Source organism: Fundulus heteroclitus, unplaced genomic scaffold (genome assembly GCF_011125445.2).
Source record: "Fundulus heteroclitus isolate FHET01 unplaced genomic scaffold, MU-UCD_Fhet_4.1 scaffold_220, whole genome shotgun sequence".
NCBI classification, from domain to species: domain Eukaryota; kingdom Metazoa; phylum Chordata; class Actinopteri; order Cyprinodontiformes; family Fundulidae; genus Fundulus; species Fundulus heteroclitus.
Window position 1 is genome coordinate 121,136 of NW_023396632.1, and position 14,921 is coordinate 136,056.

General features: G+C 36.8%; 1 protein-coding gene across 1 annotated transcript in view; it reads right to left on the reverse strand.

Moving 5' to 3' along the window:
* The window catches only part of fig4a (FIG4 phosphoinositide 5-phosphatase a), a 62,709-nt gene extending 47,913 nt beyond the window's left edge, over positions 1–14,796 (reverse strand). Inside the window, exons 1-6 of the mRNA XM_036129816.1 lie at positions 14,539–14,796; positions 14,351–14,465; positions 12,062–12,160; positions 8,678–8,801; positions 3,614–3,802; positions 1,372–1,472 (exon numbers count right to left, since the gene is read on the reverse strand). Of these exons, the coding sequence (XP_035985709.1) occupies positions 1,372–1,472; positions 3,614–3,802; positions 8,678–8,801; positions 12,062–12,160; positions 14,351–14,413 (576 nt within the window). The 5' untranslated portion in view covers positions 14,414–14,465; positions 14,539–14,796. The remainder of the gene's footprint in view (positions 1–1,371; positions 1,473–3,613; positions 3,803–8,677; positions 8,802–12,061; positions 12,161–14,350; positions 14,466–14,538) is intronic.
* Positions 14,797–14,921: the final 125 nt, after the last annotated feature.

Sequence of the window (14,921 nt, forward strand, 5' to 3'; positions counted from 1 at the left end):
ACAGTGCGTAAGATGTTGTTCTGGGTTGGTTTGTAACCTCTAGGATGAGTCGTTAAAGCTCTCCTGGAGTAATTTTGATAGGCCAGCTGCTCCTTGGAAGTTATTTTCTCAATTTCTGGTTAATGGCTCCTGTAGTTATTTACTGAAGTACCAACACCTTGAGAAATTGTTTTTTAACCCTTTTCAGACTGACTTATTTCAATAACTTTGTTTTTCATCTATTCTTAAATCTATACACTGGTGCATGATGTCTTGATTCAGGGATGTTAAGCTTAATTCATGCTGTCAGAGAGCTTCTGATTACGTTATTTCTTGATTTTACAGAATTAATAAGGACCGTTTGATGATTTGAGACAAAAAAAAACTGATGACAAATTGAGGAAGCTATGAGCTCTTATTTTTAATCAATTGGGAAGTATGGAAAGTGGCCTCTGTGAAAACATTTCCTTGATATTGCTTTATTTAAATGGTTGTCTTTTATACAATGAAATGAGTTTAAATATATTAGAAGAGTTTGTTCACAATGGTATTCAGATGGGATTCTAGACCCACTTTGCAAATGTAAGGCATCTTTCACATTTTCTCTGAATGTCTGTATGGATTACTGAACATATGCTAAAGTACCACAAGCCAGGAAATGTTACATTAGGACACATTAGTTTTGATTTGCTGAACTACGTGCCACAGTAGCAGCGAAGGATAAAAAGCCTCTCTCGTCACACGCTTATATCCAAATAAGCCATATGATCATCCTCCACTTCAGATATGGCAAGTGGTAAATGTATGAAAAAATATGCAAATAAAGCTGAAAGAGTTCATCATTACAGATGTGTTTATATAGGATGTGATATGAACAAGAAAAAACGCCTTACAGCACAATGAAACATGCACATCTGATGCTGCGTCTCAATATTCTTTAGATTACGTCTGGGATTTGAAAAAACAACAACAAATGATTGCAATTAATTTTTAAATATCTAACAGGTTTATTGATCACAATATCCTGACAAATAATGTGGCTGCCTGCTTGACTAGTTTTCAAAGAATATTACACGACTGAGACCAACAAAGCTGTTCACTTACAAACGTGACCTAATCTGCAATTGATTGCAAAAATAAATTCTTTTTTCTTTTTTTTTCTTTTTTTTTTGTAAAACGGGTCAAAACAGGAGTGCAAAAAAAAAATAAAAATAAAAATATTTGACTTAAGTTCCTCCAACAAAACGCCCACACAGATATTCATGCGTACTGAAGAAAGAGACTGGATCAAATTAACCCCCTGTGATCAAGCTGAGTAATCTCAATCATGCTGATGGCCCTCAGCTCTGCCTCCACTAGCTATTGTCCCTGTCGCTGTGGTAACGGCTGTACCTCGCAGTTGGCACCTCTTTTCAAGAAGCGGGTCCCGGCGAATTTGCTGGAGCGCCTGGCAATCAGGGTGATGTGAACCGGTCGGCCGTAGATCAGTAGTTCTGAAGTCAGTGGGTTAAGGGGGGAGGATAATGCTAATAATTTTAAAAAGGCATGCTGGCAAAAGCACACACGCTCAAAATAATACAAACTTTGTTGGAAATGCCTGGAATCCGCACTTGAAACATTCTGATAAATCTGGGTTCATGTACAAATGGATCTTTATAAATAGGGATATCAGAACTTTTTGTTTTTTATTAGTAGTAATTGAACTCAAAAAGTGAAACTCACATTACATAAGAGTTGCTATAGTTCAAACATTAATCTCTGTTAATGAGTCTGTCTTACAGTTTATAAAATCTTACTATTCAGTTTCTCAGAAGATTAGAATATTACTTAAGTCCTATAAAACATTTTTAATACAGAAATGTTCTACAAAACCGAAAGGAAGACTACAGACTTAATAGTTGTTCAGCAGATTGTCACTGAAACCCACCTAAGGCTGGAAACCCACTAAGGTCATTGCTAAATAAGCTGGCTGTTCACAAATTAGTTGTATCCAAGCATTAGACTGGAAAGTTTAGTGGAAGGAAACCTGATTAAAAAATTATTAAAAAAGGCAATTTCAAGAGTCAAATGGAGCTGAATAAGGCATGGACTGCGGCTAGAGTCAGAGGCGCTCCTAACCCAAAAACAGCACCAGATGCATTGAAAAAGGTTCATCAAAGCACTTTAAACAAAATGTTTAAGGTACTTCTTTTGATTGGTTAAATTTCTTATTAGCGGTAAGTCATAATCATCAAATCTAAACCTAAAATATGTCAGTCTATGTGTAATGAATTCATTTAATATGTGCGTTTCATTTTTCAAATGTAATTACTAAAAGAGATCAACCTTCTGGTGATAGATTAATAGCAACTATGTTTTCATACACGCTCTGGTTTATTAATGTTTTTATACGCCATGTCTTGTAGTCACTGAAATCAAACATATCAATCTGAAAATGGCTCACTTGAGACGTAGACGTACTGGACTGGAAGAAGAAGGAGGGGTGTCAAATAGTCCATACACAACATCAGCACATCTTTTCCGTAGTATATACTTTCCTTACTTTTCACACCTGTAAATCTACTGTCAAGCTGCGGAGTCTCGCTGCATTGCACCATCTGCCACTCTAATGCTCGCCCTGAAACTTCAGCAAAGGCCGAGTAGTTTCCAGGAATCATCTAAGCTCACACGCAAATTGTCCATGTGTGGCAGCAAAAACTCGTGTACGGAAAAAAAAGAAAACACCACAAAAAAACAACAACAACAAAAACAAAAAGACATGAGAGAAGTAATCGCTAGCTTATCAGTACTCTAAACACTGAAGTACATGACGGTCATACAGTAGCTGCCCTAGACATATTAAATGGTTCAGAATCAGTCAATACCTAAAACACATTAGCAAAAACGTAACATATTTCACTCTGATGTGATTTGTGCTGATGGCAGAAGACTTGAAATTTTAATCTGAGCCTGAGGCGCACTTTTACCCGAATCAATCAGTCTCCTTACGCTTTGTAGCAGTAACTCACGAAGTACAACAAAAGCTGTTCACAAGTCCAGGGGAAATTATTCATGTGGAACCAAACTCAGTGACATGCATTCAGAGCATTTATTTAAAAGATCCAGAACGACTGGATATTAATGCATTAAAGCTAAGGTTTAATTAAAACGCTGACTTTGCCTTTAAGCCAAAAGGCACAACAAAGCATGCACACTCAACTTGCTCCCAGCAGATAACAGACGGAGAGGTTATGTAATCCCCAGTGTCTATACGCCTGATAAGTGTTGCTGAGAAACACCAAATTTCATTTTGCTTCAGTTTAGTTAGCAGATCCTGCGAATTTTGCTCTAACTCCCACGCTGCTGTTCGCCGTGATCCACGTGCTGCGATGAAGACAGCTCAACAAAGAGAGAAATGGCAACAAAAGACAAATGCAGCTGTGTTGGTTGGGCGTGTGTGCTCATTCAAAGCGTACAATCTCCTCACATATACTCTCTATTCAAAACCTCAGCAAGGTATCCTTTTAGATGTCTCTAAACACTAATAAAAACCTCACAATTGTTCCAGCTAAAGAAAAAAAAAACTCCTTAAGAGAACAAAAAAAACAAAAACCTTCTATCAAATAAAAACAAACCCATTGCTTTAAAAGGATACTGGACTGACCACAAAAGCCATGGATTATGTACATGAGCCAGTCAGGATGCACAATGTCCTTGACCCTCTCAAACAGCTTGCCGTTCCACACGTACTTGTAGTACGGCTCGTTCCGGAGGCCATAAACCACTGTGGCACACAAAAAAAAAAAATAAAACAAAGTCAGACAGCATTTAAAACCGGCGGGTCATTTTACCAACCAGGGTTCAGTCCAAATAATCAGCTGGAAAACAGCATATTTAAAAAGGAAACCATGAAATGCATTTAGAAACTTGTGTTTGCGTTCCAAGTTAAAGAACTTCTGTCCAGTTGTACCAGAATGCATGGCAAGACATTAACCTTTAATATGCTAAAAAAAATTTGGTTTATTGTAGTTACTGAATAATCTCTCCAAACGTTTTCTGGTTTTTTCAACAACTGCATCTTGCAGATTCACTTGACAATATACTACATATCCAAAAGCTTTTTTTCTCAAAATGTAACTCAAGATGCACTGATTAGACCATTCTGTCAAGTTTAGTTTTTCTTTCGTGTCTAACCTGTCAATTATTAGTTTCTTAGAAAGAATATAACATAAGCTACATAAATAAACAGCAAATTTTATAATATAAATAATGCTTCTGGGAATACAGGAATTCAAATATCTCCATTTATTCAGCATATGTCCCTAAACCTTATCTGATTTGAGATCTGATATATATAATCATATATATCTATATATATATATGATCATATATATATATATATAATATATATATATATATATATATATATATATATATATTATCTATATATATATATGATAGATATCTGAATCTCCTATATCTATATGAATATATATCTATCATCTCTATCTCTTATTAGATATCTGATCTCTATCTATTCATATCTCTTCTCCTATATCTTTGATTCTCTCTATCTATCTACTCTCTATCTATAGGCTCTCTTATGATCTCTCTCTGCTCTCTCTTCTCTCTGTCGCTCTATCCTCTCTTCTCCTCTCTACTCTATCTCTCTCTCTCTGCTCTCTCTCTCCTACTCTCTCTTCTCTCTCTCTCTCTATCTGGCTCGCTCTCTCTCTTCTCTCTCTCTCTCCTCTCTCTCTCTTCTATCTCTCTTCTCTGTCTCTCCTCTCTCTCTTCTCTCTACTTCTCTCTCCTCTCCTCTCTACTCGGTCTTTCTCTATCTCTATCTCATCTTACTCTTCTCCTCTTCTCTCTCTACCATTTTATTCAATTTTTCCCAACCTGTCCAATGTAGTGGGTAGGTCATGTTTTCCTAAGTGAGCAGTTGTGCCACACCAGTTTATTTTTAAATGACTGATGGAACGGTGCTTCAGGAGAGGTTGTTGTTTAGAACTATGACAACTGACCTGCTGGAAACAGTAGTCATTCTCTAAGACAACCTTTTAGGTCTTTGCAAAAAATCTGCACTTATACAAATTAGGCAACTTCCAAATGCTATTGGAAGCACTGAATTTTATCAAAAGGGAACCAGAGTACTACTTGTGCATACAATTACACAATTATGCACTACTTTGGGTTTTTGTATCACACAAGTCCTACTAAAGCATTGAGGTTTGTGGTAGTATCAAGCAAAAATGTGAGAAAGTTCAAGATGTTTTGAATAAATCTGCATATGTCCTCCACTGACGTGACCTGAATCACAGCATTTACTGTATGGGATCCCCTAAAGTTTATCCCTTCAATACAAAATCTCTAACAAGGTTAGTGTGTTTGTGTTTCAGTTTATTTAGGCCATTAGGAGAGGTTTATTGAGTGTGTCTGACTCATTTATTTATTTTTAAATGTGCTCTTTTAATGCATTTATGCCTTTATAATTAAAACCTGGCCAAGACACGATTCTGAAACAAGGTAATTATTTGCTGTGGCTAACCCACTTTCTCATTTATACGACTTCATGCATAACATGTTTGGGTGTTATTTTTAGAAATTGATTCTAAACCCCAACAACCAACATAAAATGATTAGTCACCTCGAATGGCCGCTTTTAAACAAAGTCTTCTGTAAGGCATTCAAGGCTTTTTCTTATTATTTCAATAGCATTCTAATATAAACCCTAAAAAAAGAATTGCCTTTATGCATGCTGTTTTGTTAATGTAAGGTGACAATGTTCAATGTTTTTAAATAGGTTATTATTTAATTATTTAACACAAATTCTGTCAGAGCGCTGATATTTCTTTTACCAGGATGCTGGGTCAGAATGACAAAACCTGCAAACGACACTGAATAAAAATATACTTAGAATGACGATCCCTAATAAAACTGTAATAAGAAAAGAACCAGGCAATGAGCCTCTCAGGAAACACTATAACCCACATGGGTGCATCACTCCCAATATTGTTAAGGGCCTAAATAACGGTTTGTGAACAGAGATGGAAAATAAGCAATTTTCTAACCAAATGTCAAAAACATGTTAGTATCAATGTGACCATTTAATCTGATATGATATTGAGTACAACATGATGAAGTATTTTTTTATTATCATCATCATTAGTATTATTATATCAGATTTACTGAAACCAATCTTTACAGAATCCACACATTTTTATCTAATTTAAGATGAACTACAAATAAATTAATGTCACTTTTGGCAAAGGAAAATACTGCAAACATTGAAATGTGAAAAAACAAATGTTCAAGTCCTTTATGGTAGACACGTAGAGTTTCAGTTTTGTGTCCAATAACACATTTTGGCAATTTTTGTTTCTTTCTTTGAGCAATTAAAGAATAAAAAAATAAAAAAGATTTACAATAAGCAAAATAAACGTATGCATTATATTACAAATTATAGTGTGATATACATTTACAAGGTTACACACAGTAAAAAGCAAACTTTACAAATTGCAATACAAAATACAGTCTAAAATAAAAGCATTAGATTTTCAATGAGAATTCAGGGATTACATCTTAATTTGGAATTCATTGTTCATATATATATATATATATATATATATATATATATATATATATATATATATATATATATATATAGTGTTCTAACAAGGTATTTGCCACCTTACAGGTGTATCCTGTGTTTGATTCTTGTCACACTTCATATTGTGAAGGCAATGTCTCAATATTAGGCAAAGATAAAATGATTATTTCATCTAAATCACCCTGGCCCTATGCGAAAAAGTAATTGTTACCCTTGTCAAAATTTTTAATTAACACTGATTTGACATTATTTTAGTACCTTACCAAACTTGACCTAAACAATCAAAAAATCTCTAAACAGAACTTCTCTGATAAACTCAAAAAGCAACATATTTTGTCCCAATCTAAAGCAATTTAAGAAGAGATGGAAAACAAAGTCACTGACATCTGTCAGTCTGGAAAGGTTTAGAAAGCCATTTTTATGGCTTTGGAAATTGGGTGAACCACAGTGAGAGCCATTAGCCTCAAATTAAGAAAAGTGGAACAGTTTTTTAAAAATTCCCAGGAGTGGCTGGCCTTACAAAATTACTCCAAAGTGCCTCACTTAAGTTCAGTGTTCATGACTCAACAACAGGAAACAGATTAGGCAAAACTGGCCACCATCAAAGAGTTTCAAAGCCAAACTCACAGCTACCCAAAACGAACACAAAGGCCAGTCTAAAATCGTTAAAAAAATCAAGAAGCTGACCCCCAAAGGTTTAGGGAAAATAGTCAGTGGACTGATGAGATCAGAGCGTCACATCTAACATAAAACTAACACAGATTCAGAGATAGAACATTTTACTGAATCTCAAACATAGTGTTTATAATCCAAGGGTCTTGGGCTGCTTTATGTCTACACAGTCTGGATAAGTTAACGCTGATGAAACCATGAATCCTGCACTCTACCAGAAAATCCTGTGACAAAATGTCCATCTGAACTTGAGCTAAAGGTCCATTTATGACCTTTAGCTCAAGCATAGTTGGGTTATTGAGCACGACAAGGATTCAAAGCACTCAACTCTATCCTCTAAATGCAGAAAAAGAACAAACAAATGAAAGCTCTTGAGTGGCCTAATCAAAGTCTGGGCTTAACTCTGTTTGTGATGCTGAGGCAGGAGTTTAAACAGACCATTTGTGCAGGAAACCCCGCTCCCCCCCCAAAAAATGTGTCGGAATTAAAACAACCCTGCAAACAAGAGGAGGCCAAAATACCTCCAAAGTGATGTAAAAGACTCAAATAATCACAACTAGATGGCAGTAGTTAACACAAAGGGTGCTACAAACAATTTGAAAGTATTAGAAAAGAATCTAAAACTATATATGACTGATAAACTAATTCAAACGAGTAACAGTAACAAAAACAACCAAACAAAACCATGTATTACTTTGTCCACCATCACTATCATTGCAGGTCACACGTGGGGGTTTGAGCACTTATCACACTCTGTACAATGTACTTCACTACCTAATTAATGAGTTCACACAGCATTCACTGTGCCGACCGTAATAAAGCAGCGAGTTACATAAGACTCATATGTTTTGAATTTTGAACAAAGGAGCAGGGGTTGGTTCTACAAATAAAAAAGAAGAAGGAGTAACCGGGTCTAAAGAAGAAGAAGAAGAACATGATAAAGACGGTAATGAGGTGTAACTAGGTCTGTAGGTCGACATCAAAAGCACAAAAACAGAAAATATAGCTTTGTGTCAAAACAAAAAGGTAAGATAAATGAATATGTTTTAGATCAGCATCACATAACTGGCCGCGTCACATTAATTTGATTCAATATGAAATGATAGGGGGGAAAAAAATCTATTCTTCAAAAAGGGTTTCGTGTTTCTATTGAGAATGTTTATTGGGGGAAAAAAGTCTCTGTTTATGGAGCACGTGTTGATCCAATAAGAAAAACTAACATGTTGGCTTTTTGCCCTAATAAAGTAAATGACACCACAACAGGGCCTGGTGCTCCTTATACTTAATCTTTTCGATTCCCTGCAAATAAAAGCTTAACCAGTTCCCCACCCACACTGTTCCTGATTTAGGATAAGCTACTAGTACACGTCATTTAACAGTTACAGTCAGAATTATGCCACTGAGGGGGCAAGTTGGTGAACAGACTTTACTCACCTACAATGCCGTAAGCCAAGACCGCCCTGGACAAACCGGAGGAGCCCTTTTGGCCCATTTTGGTGCGGTTGCCCAAGTCCAGGCGGCCCAGTAGCTCCCGCACCTCGTGCTGATTATACACATGCTACAGACAGAAAAAAACATATAGATGAATATTTTAAAACGTGAAACTCTATGAATAGATTTTTGCACATAGGGTGGTATATTTCAAGTATTTATCTTTATGTTTTGGGAGGAGTAGGGGTAAGAATATGGCTTATATACATATTAATTTATGAAATCCAAATCTCCAATACATAGGACAACAAATTTCAGTTTCTCAGAAAATTTGAATATTACACAAGACAGAAATGATATTTCTAATGTCAAAATGTCAGCCTACAGAAATTCTACAGAGCTGTGAAATAGTATTTCACCAATAAAGATTTATTCCATTGTTGCTTTTCTTGACACACGTGCTGGTTTCAGTGTGAAAATCAAGGCCAACCTTATTTGTACAGCACACTAAAAACAACAATGGTTTACCAAAGTATTTGAAGAGCCAGACACAAAACGTCTAGGCAAGGGTAAGTCGGTAAAACATCATGTAGTCTTTTATAACACCAGCAGTTAAGATTCTTTCAAAGCAGGGAGCAAATAAAGACAAAGGAAAAGCTCTGATGTCTAATTTTCTTCTTAAAAATACTTCAAAGATTCTCTACAGGGTCAGGCCACTTGGTTGACCAATCAACATGGTATCATCATAGAAACGCCATGGTCATTAAAACCAGCTATTGGAACTATTGATAGTGTTTATTGGTGCCAAGTCCTGCTGAAAAATGAGATCCGCATCATCGTGAAGCTCGTCAAAGGGGGAGCATGAAGTGCTACAGATTTCCCTGGTAGACGGCTACGCTGACTTTGGACTTGATTAAACAATGGACACCAATGTCTCTGGAAACGTTACACTGGAGCAACTTGGACCAAGAGTGTCTCCACGTTTAATAAGAAAAAACAACAACAACAACAACAACAACAAAAAAAACAGACTAAAGCACAATAAAAGTTTTTTTGTTGTTGTTTTTTTTCCTCCTCTGAAAGTCATAAATTCAACTTTCCATGCTGATAAGGTGTTCAGCACGTTGGATGTAGCGTCAATAGATGCATACATCTGACAAACAACACAAATAAATTACGGAAATTTGCGTTTGGTGCGAGTTCCTTCTTCACTGAAACAATACTTTTTGTAATGCATCTTATATCATTCAAAAGCCTGTTTATTTTCCTTTAATTGTGTCACATTTAGTATAGCGAAAAAATGCATTTGTGGGTTTAGTGGCAAAAAGTTTAGTATATTGGTTGACCCCATGAGAAAAATCCAAAATCTTATCAATGGCAGACGACTCATTTTGGTATTTGATACTTGTTTTGACCTTCTGGTACGATAAGGTAAGGTAACTGATTGGTGGCTGAACAGCAGCATCTGTGAGCCAGGACCAGCTACAGGTGTCTCCACCAGGCATGTCACATTTGACGGATCTGGATGGGTTCTGTGCTATAAAGTAAATTCACGCTGGTGTTCCACAAAATAAATTTTTTAGAGTGAGCCGTTTTACCATCCCCAAATAGATCACATTCCACAAAATGGGATGTGTCAGAGGCAAGCCGTGAAGCAGGCAGCCGAAGCAGGTGACAACACACACAGATTGTTTCCTCACCCTAAGACAAGCACCTAGGAACTGTCGGCCTGACAGTAAATCTTTTGAAGGTTTGCTGCCAAGGTTTTGCAGAACAATATGGCTCTCTACCCGGAAAACCTGGAACAGGTTCCTCACAGCTCGTCGTCAACATCTGCACCGAACGGGGCGATGAGTCCAGCGATGAGTCAAGATTCTGCCGAGAGCACTTGGATGCCAGGGTAAAAAGTCCGTAGTCGATGCGGAAAACTCTAAGCTGACTGCCGCACCGATGGGGTGACAGCTTTTGAGGGGGTAGGTGTGATGGTGTGAGGTGGCATCTGCCTCACTGGGAAAACAAGGCTCTTCATCGTTTGAGGCAAACTCGATGTGGAGAGATTTTACAGATGAGATTCGACAACCAGCGCGGTAACATCATATCCCCACTGTCTGGGACGGAGCTCCGTCCTCGAAGATGTTACTGCTTGCCTGCTGTGTTTTTAAGAGAGTATCTGAATAATTTGGGAGTGGAGAAGATGGAATGGACTGCCTGCAGTTTTGAACTCATCTCCATTGAGCTCTCAGCTTTAGAGTGCCTTTTATTTCAGAGTTACCAGCACTGGTTGAGATCGGTCGCACAGGGTGTCCAACGTTACAAGATTTATTGCCAAGAAGCAGTGTTATAAAACTGAAATCATGGAGCACATATGTTCTGCCTTTAAATGTTGTATATTTAAAGGTGTAAGAAGCTGAAAATCAGTAGCCTGGTCAGCCAAACCGACTTACACAGAGCGTATGTCAGTCTGTTAAGGCTCCATATGCTCTGTCCTAAAACAAACGGGACCAATCACAGCGCGGGAGGTGTGACTAAGATGAGTCACACTCAGCGGCAGAATTACCCATAATGCAGCAGTGCTTTTCTGTAACCATAGCAGTCAAGATACATACGGATATTTTTGTTGCCTTAGAAAATTAAAAAAAAAGTACATGTGAGTACCACATTTATCTCACATTACACTTTTTTTATAACAAAAGCGGCAAAAAACGTTCACTAGAGAGTTTTGCTTGACGACAGGACATGTTTCACGGGCTACAAAACTTAAAAAACAGACCACGTCGCTTGGAGTTTTTAGTGTCACATCCGTAGTTATCCGATAAGTGCTAACCTGATGACGCTGGTCCCGTTAGTCCCACCTTTGAAATCTTACTACTTACCAGACCGATAAGCAGTGTATAAAAAAAAAAAAAAATCAGAAAACTGAAAGCAATGTAATGACAGAAAAGGAAAACAGTAAAATAAATGGAGATTTGTCCCCGCCATATAGCCACAGCTACAGTTAACACTACTATTGCAGTTGCATGATTTTCTAATCCGGTGCAACCCTATTAAATGCAATCCTCAAAAGCTGTAAAAGGCCACAACAAATACAGCTTCCACATAACAGATTCAGATATTCAAAATTGAACGCATGACATAATACATCTTTAGTCATCGATGCATCATAACAACACACATTATCATTTCTGTAATAAACCACAACAAGGCCAAAACCCAATCAACAACCAGCTCATAAATTCTGGAAATGAGGAGGAGAGAAGGGAGCACTCAGGGACATTACATTTGGGACAGGCTCGGTGACTGAATGACCTCAACGTAGGAACACGGTGCTGTATTACATAAGCATATACATTGGCGCGACACTGCGCCTGGTGGAAAGTCGCTGCTTACCTTATCATCAATTATCACCAGATCCTTTGGTTCTGTGCGGTCAATCTTTAGGACTCTGTGTTTGGTCTCTGCGTGGTTGCTGCCAACCAAGAATAACCTCTGGGAAGAAAACAATAAAATCTTTAATGAGGGGCTTCTTCTACATGCAGACTGAAGACAAAGATACAGTATAGTAGATAAAGGTCTTCTCGTGCATATTTTTGATAGGTTAAGTTATAAGTTAAAGAAATTACTTGCAGATTTATGATTTCAGCTAATGGAAATAATTGGCAGTCCTCCATTCTACGATACAGCGGAAATGTTTCTCGCTTTATTTGGCCATTGAGCTTTGTCAAATTATGAACCAGAGTATCTCCGGAGTCACTAAAACATATCAAGGTCTGATATACTGTAAATAATTATACATGACAAAATACTGAATATTGGAAACAGAAATGGGCTAGTCTTAATTTATTTGACTCTGTGAGATAGTTGATAGCAAAACCACACCATAATATGTTCTTGATCAGACTGTCATCCATGTCTCTTCTTCTCGTGTTATTATCTTTGTCCTCATACACAATGGTAAAATGGCCATAGATGTGAAGGCCAGTAAGAAGCGTCAAAACAGAACATCATGTATTCGTAAGGTCTGCAGCTATTAGATCCATTCTGTACTGTTCCAATGTTCCCTGTACCCCGCAGAGTCATATTTTCCCCCCCAAAACAGCAACTACATCCACTGTTGAGTAAAGTTATAAGAGTGTAAGATTCTGTAATACACGATAACTAAAACTAGAATGCAAATTTACGCTTATAATAATCCTATTAAATTAGTTATAATCATCAAGTCATTACAATTTATACTTCCCTTCTAAAAACATTAAATATGTTCACAGAGGAAAAAGAACAACCACAAAATGACCTAAAACTAACAAAATACAATTCATTTTGGTAAAGTTTTAAACTTGTTAGTCAAAAACTGACTCCTCTAGGAACCAATATGATTTGGAGCATAAAAAAATTATTCCAAATAAAATCCTGCTGCCATCTAGTGTTTACCAAAATGCCCTTACAGTGTAATCACGGGTCACTACAACTATCCAGATTAAATGGTTCCTAGACATTTTAATAACAAATTGACATACATGTCAAAGATCTAATTTCCAGTTCTTGTGCCTGTTTAACCTGCTTTCAAAGGATAAATAGAAAACTGAACGATGACGTTGCAGATTTTCCAAGAGGTCAGCCTATAAATTTGCAACCTGCAAAAACTAGAGACAGGAAAGAGACATATTTCTGAATGTTCCAGAATACATTAAGACCTTTAAAATACCAATCTGTTAACAGGCTATAAATTAACATTAAACATTAGCAGTTGATTACACAAGTGTCATTTTTCTTAGCTTTGTTTGCTGTCTTTAGCGTCTAATGTCCAATTTGAAGGTACAACTGGATCCAATGCCCTAACTAATACAATTTTTATCATACCTGTGCATTGTAAACATGAATTAAATCAGTGTAACTATTCACTGTTAAATTTTAAAATGCAAAGGTATCAAACCAACAGTCATTCCTTTGAATCGTGCCAAAAGAATCCTGACGTTACTGTAGTTTCTTTAAGTGATCAGAAGCAAAGAACCACAGAATTCAGTGGGTCTTTCAGATTTTGCTTCTGGACATTGGCCTCTTTTGCAGATGTCAGTATAAAACCAGTAGCTCTTGGTTCTGCAGGAGGTTTGATTCTGTTGTTTCTTCAAACAGAAATAAACATAGAATGGGGAGCATTGCTGCTGATTCATACAACTGTCACCACAGGCTTGCACAGTAGGAGGGAATCGCTGAAAAGCGAATGTTTTGATGCCATTGGTTGGGCTTCTTCAGATAACATTTCATCAACTAGCTTTAGATAATCTACTGGATTTGACATAACTTTATTCAATTACATTTTAATTGGACCTTGTATCAATGACTTTGTATGACTTGATTGATATATTGCTTTGATTACAAATTTTTTATAACTGGATATGAATTTAACCCTTTTTGGGCATTTGTTGTTGGTTGACACTGTGTAAATAAACTGAATTGAAAATAGTTGTCGAGTAAAGGAACAATTATGGGTTTTATATGATGTTAGAAGAGTTATGACTTCTTGCGTTCTGCAAGTATGCCTTTGATTTAGGTTGCTTATATTCCAACATTAATAAACAACAGAGCTAGCAGCAGAAAGTAATTGACGTCCATCTTAATCAAACTGATAAGGCTTTCACTTTGTTGAGATGTGATGGAATTTAATTAATTTACACTTACTGCTCTTGTTTCGTACAAAACCATCCTCTGGATCCCACTGATGATAGCCGCTGTTTGAGGCATTTTTAGCCGTTTGATCTCAAAAGGTGGAAGTGCAGACGAAAGAATACAAGAACTGCAGGGCGAATATAAACATAAATACAAAACTTCACAATAAACGCCTAAAACGAAATGCTCAAACTACTTACTCAGCTCTTCTTAGCAATCTGAATGAAAACTACCGAACTGGCTAACATACCTCACCAAGAAGTTAGCCCGCTAGCTCCAAAGAACAACACTCGCTTCGATCGATAATTATTCTCATTTTTGTTAAAACTACAGTTTTAAATGTTTTAGAAAGCTCTTTTAATACACATTTCCATTCAAAATTGAGTGGTCAGGAACCAGAAAGATGCTAAATTAGTGCCTTTTAGTCACGTGACTGTCTGTCACAAGCCATTTGTCAGCTGATACGGTGCTTCGCGAGGTCAAAAATCTAAAGTGGCAAAAACGCGAGTAGCTAAGGCTTGCTACCCATCCTCGTATTTGTTTTTTATTTATTTATTTATTTATTTATTTATTTATTTATTTA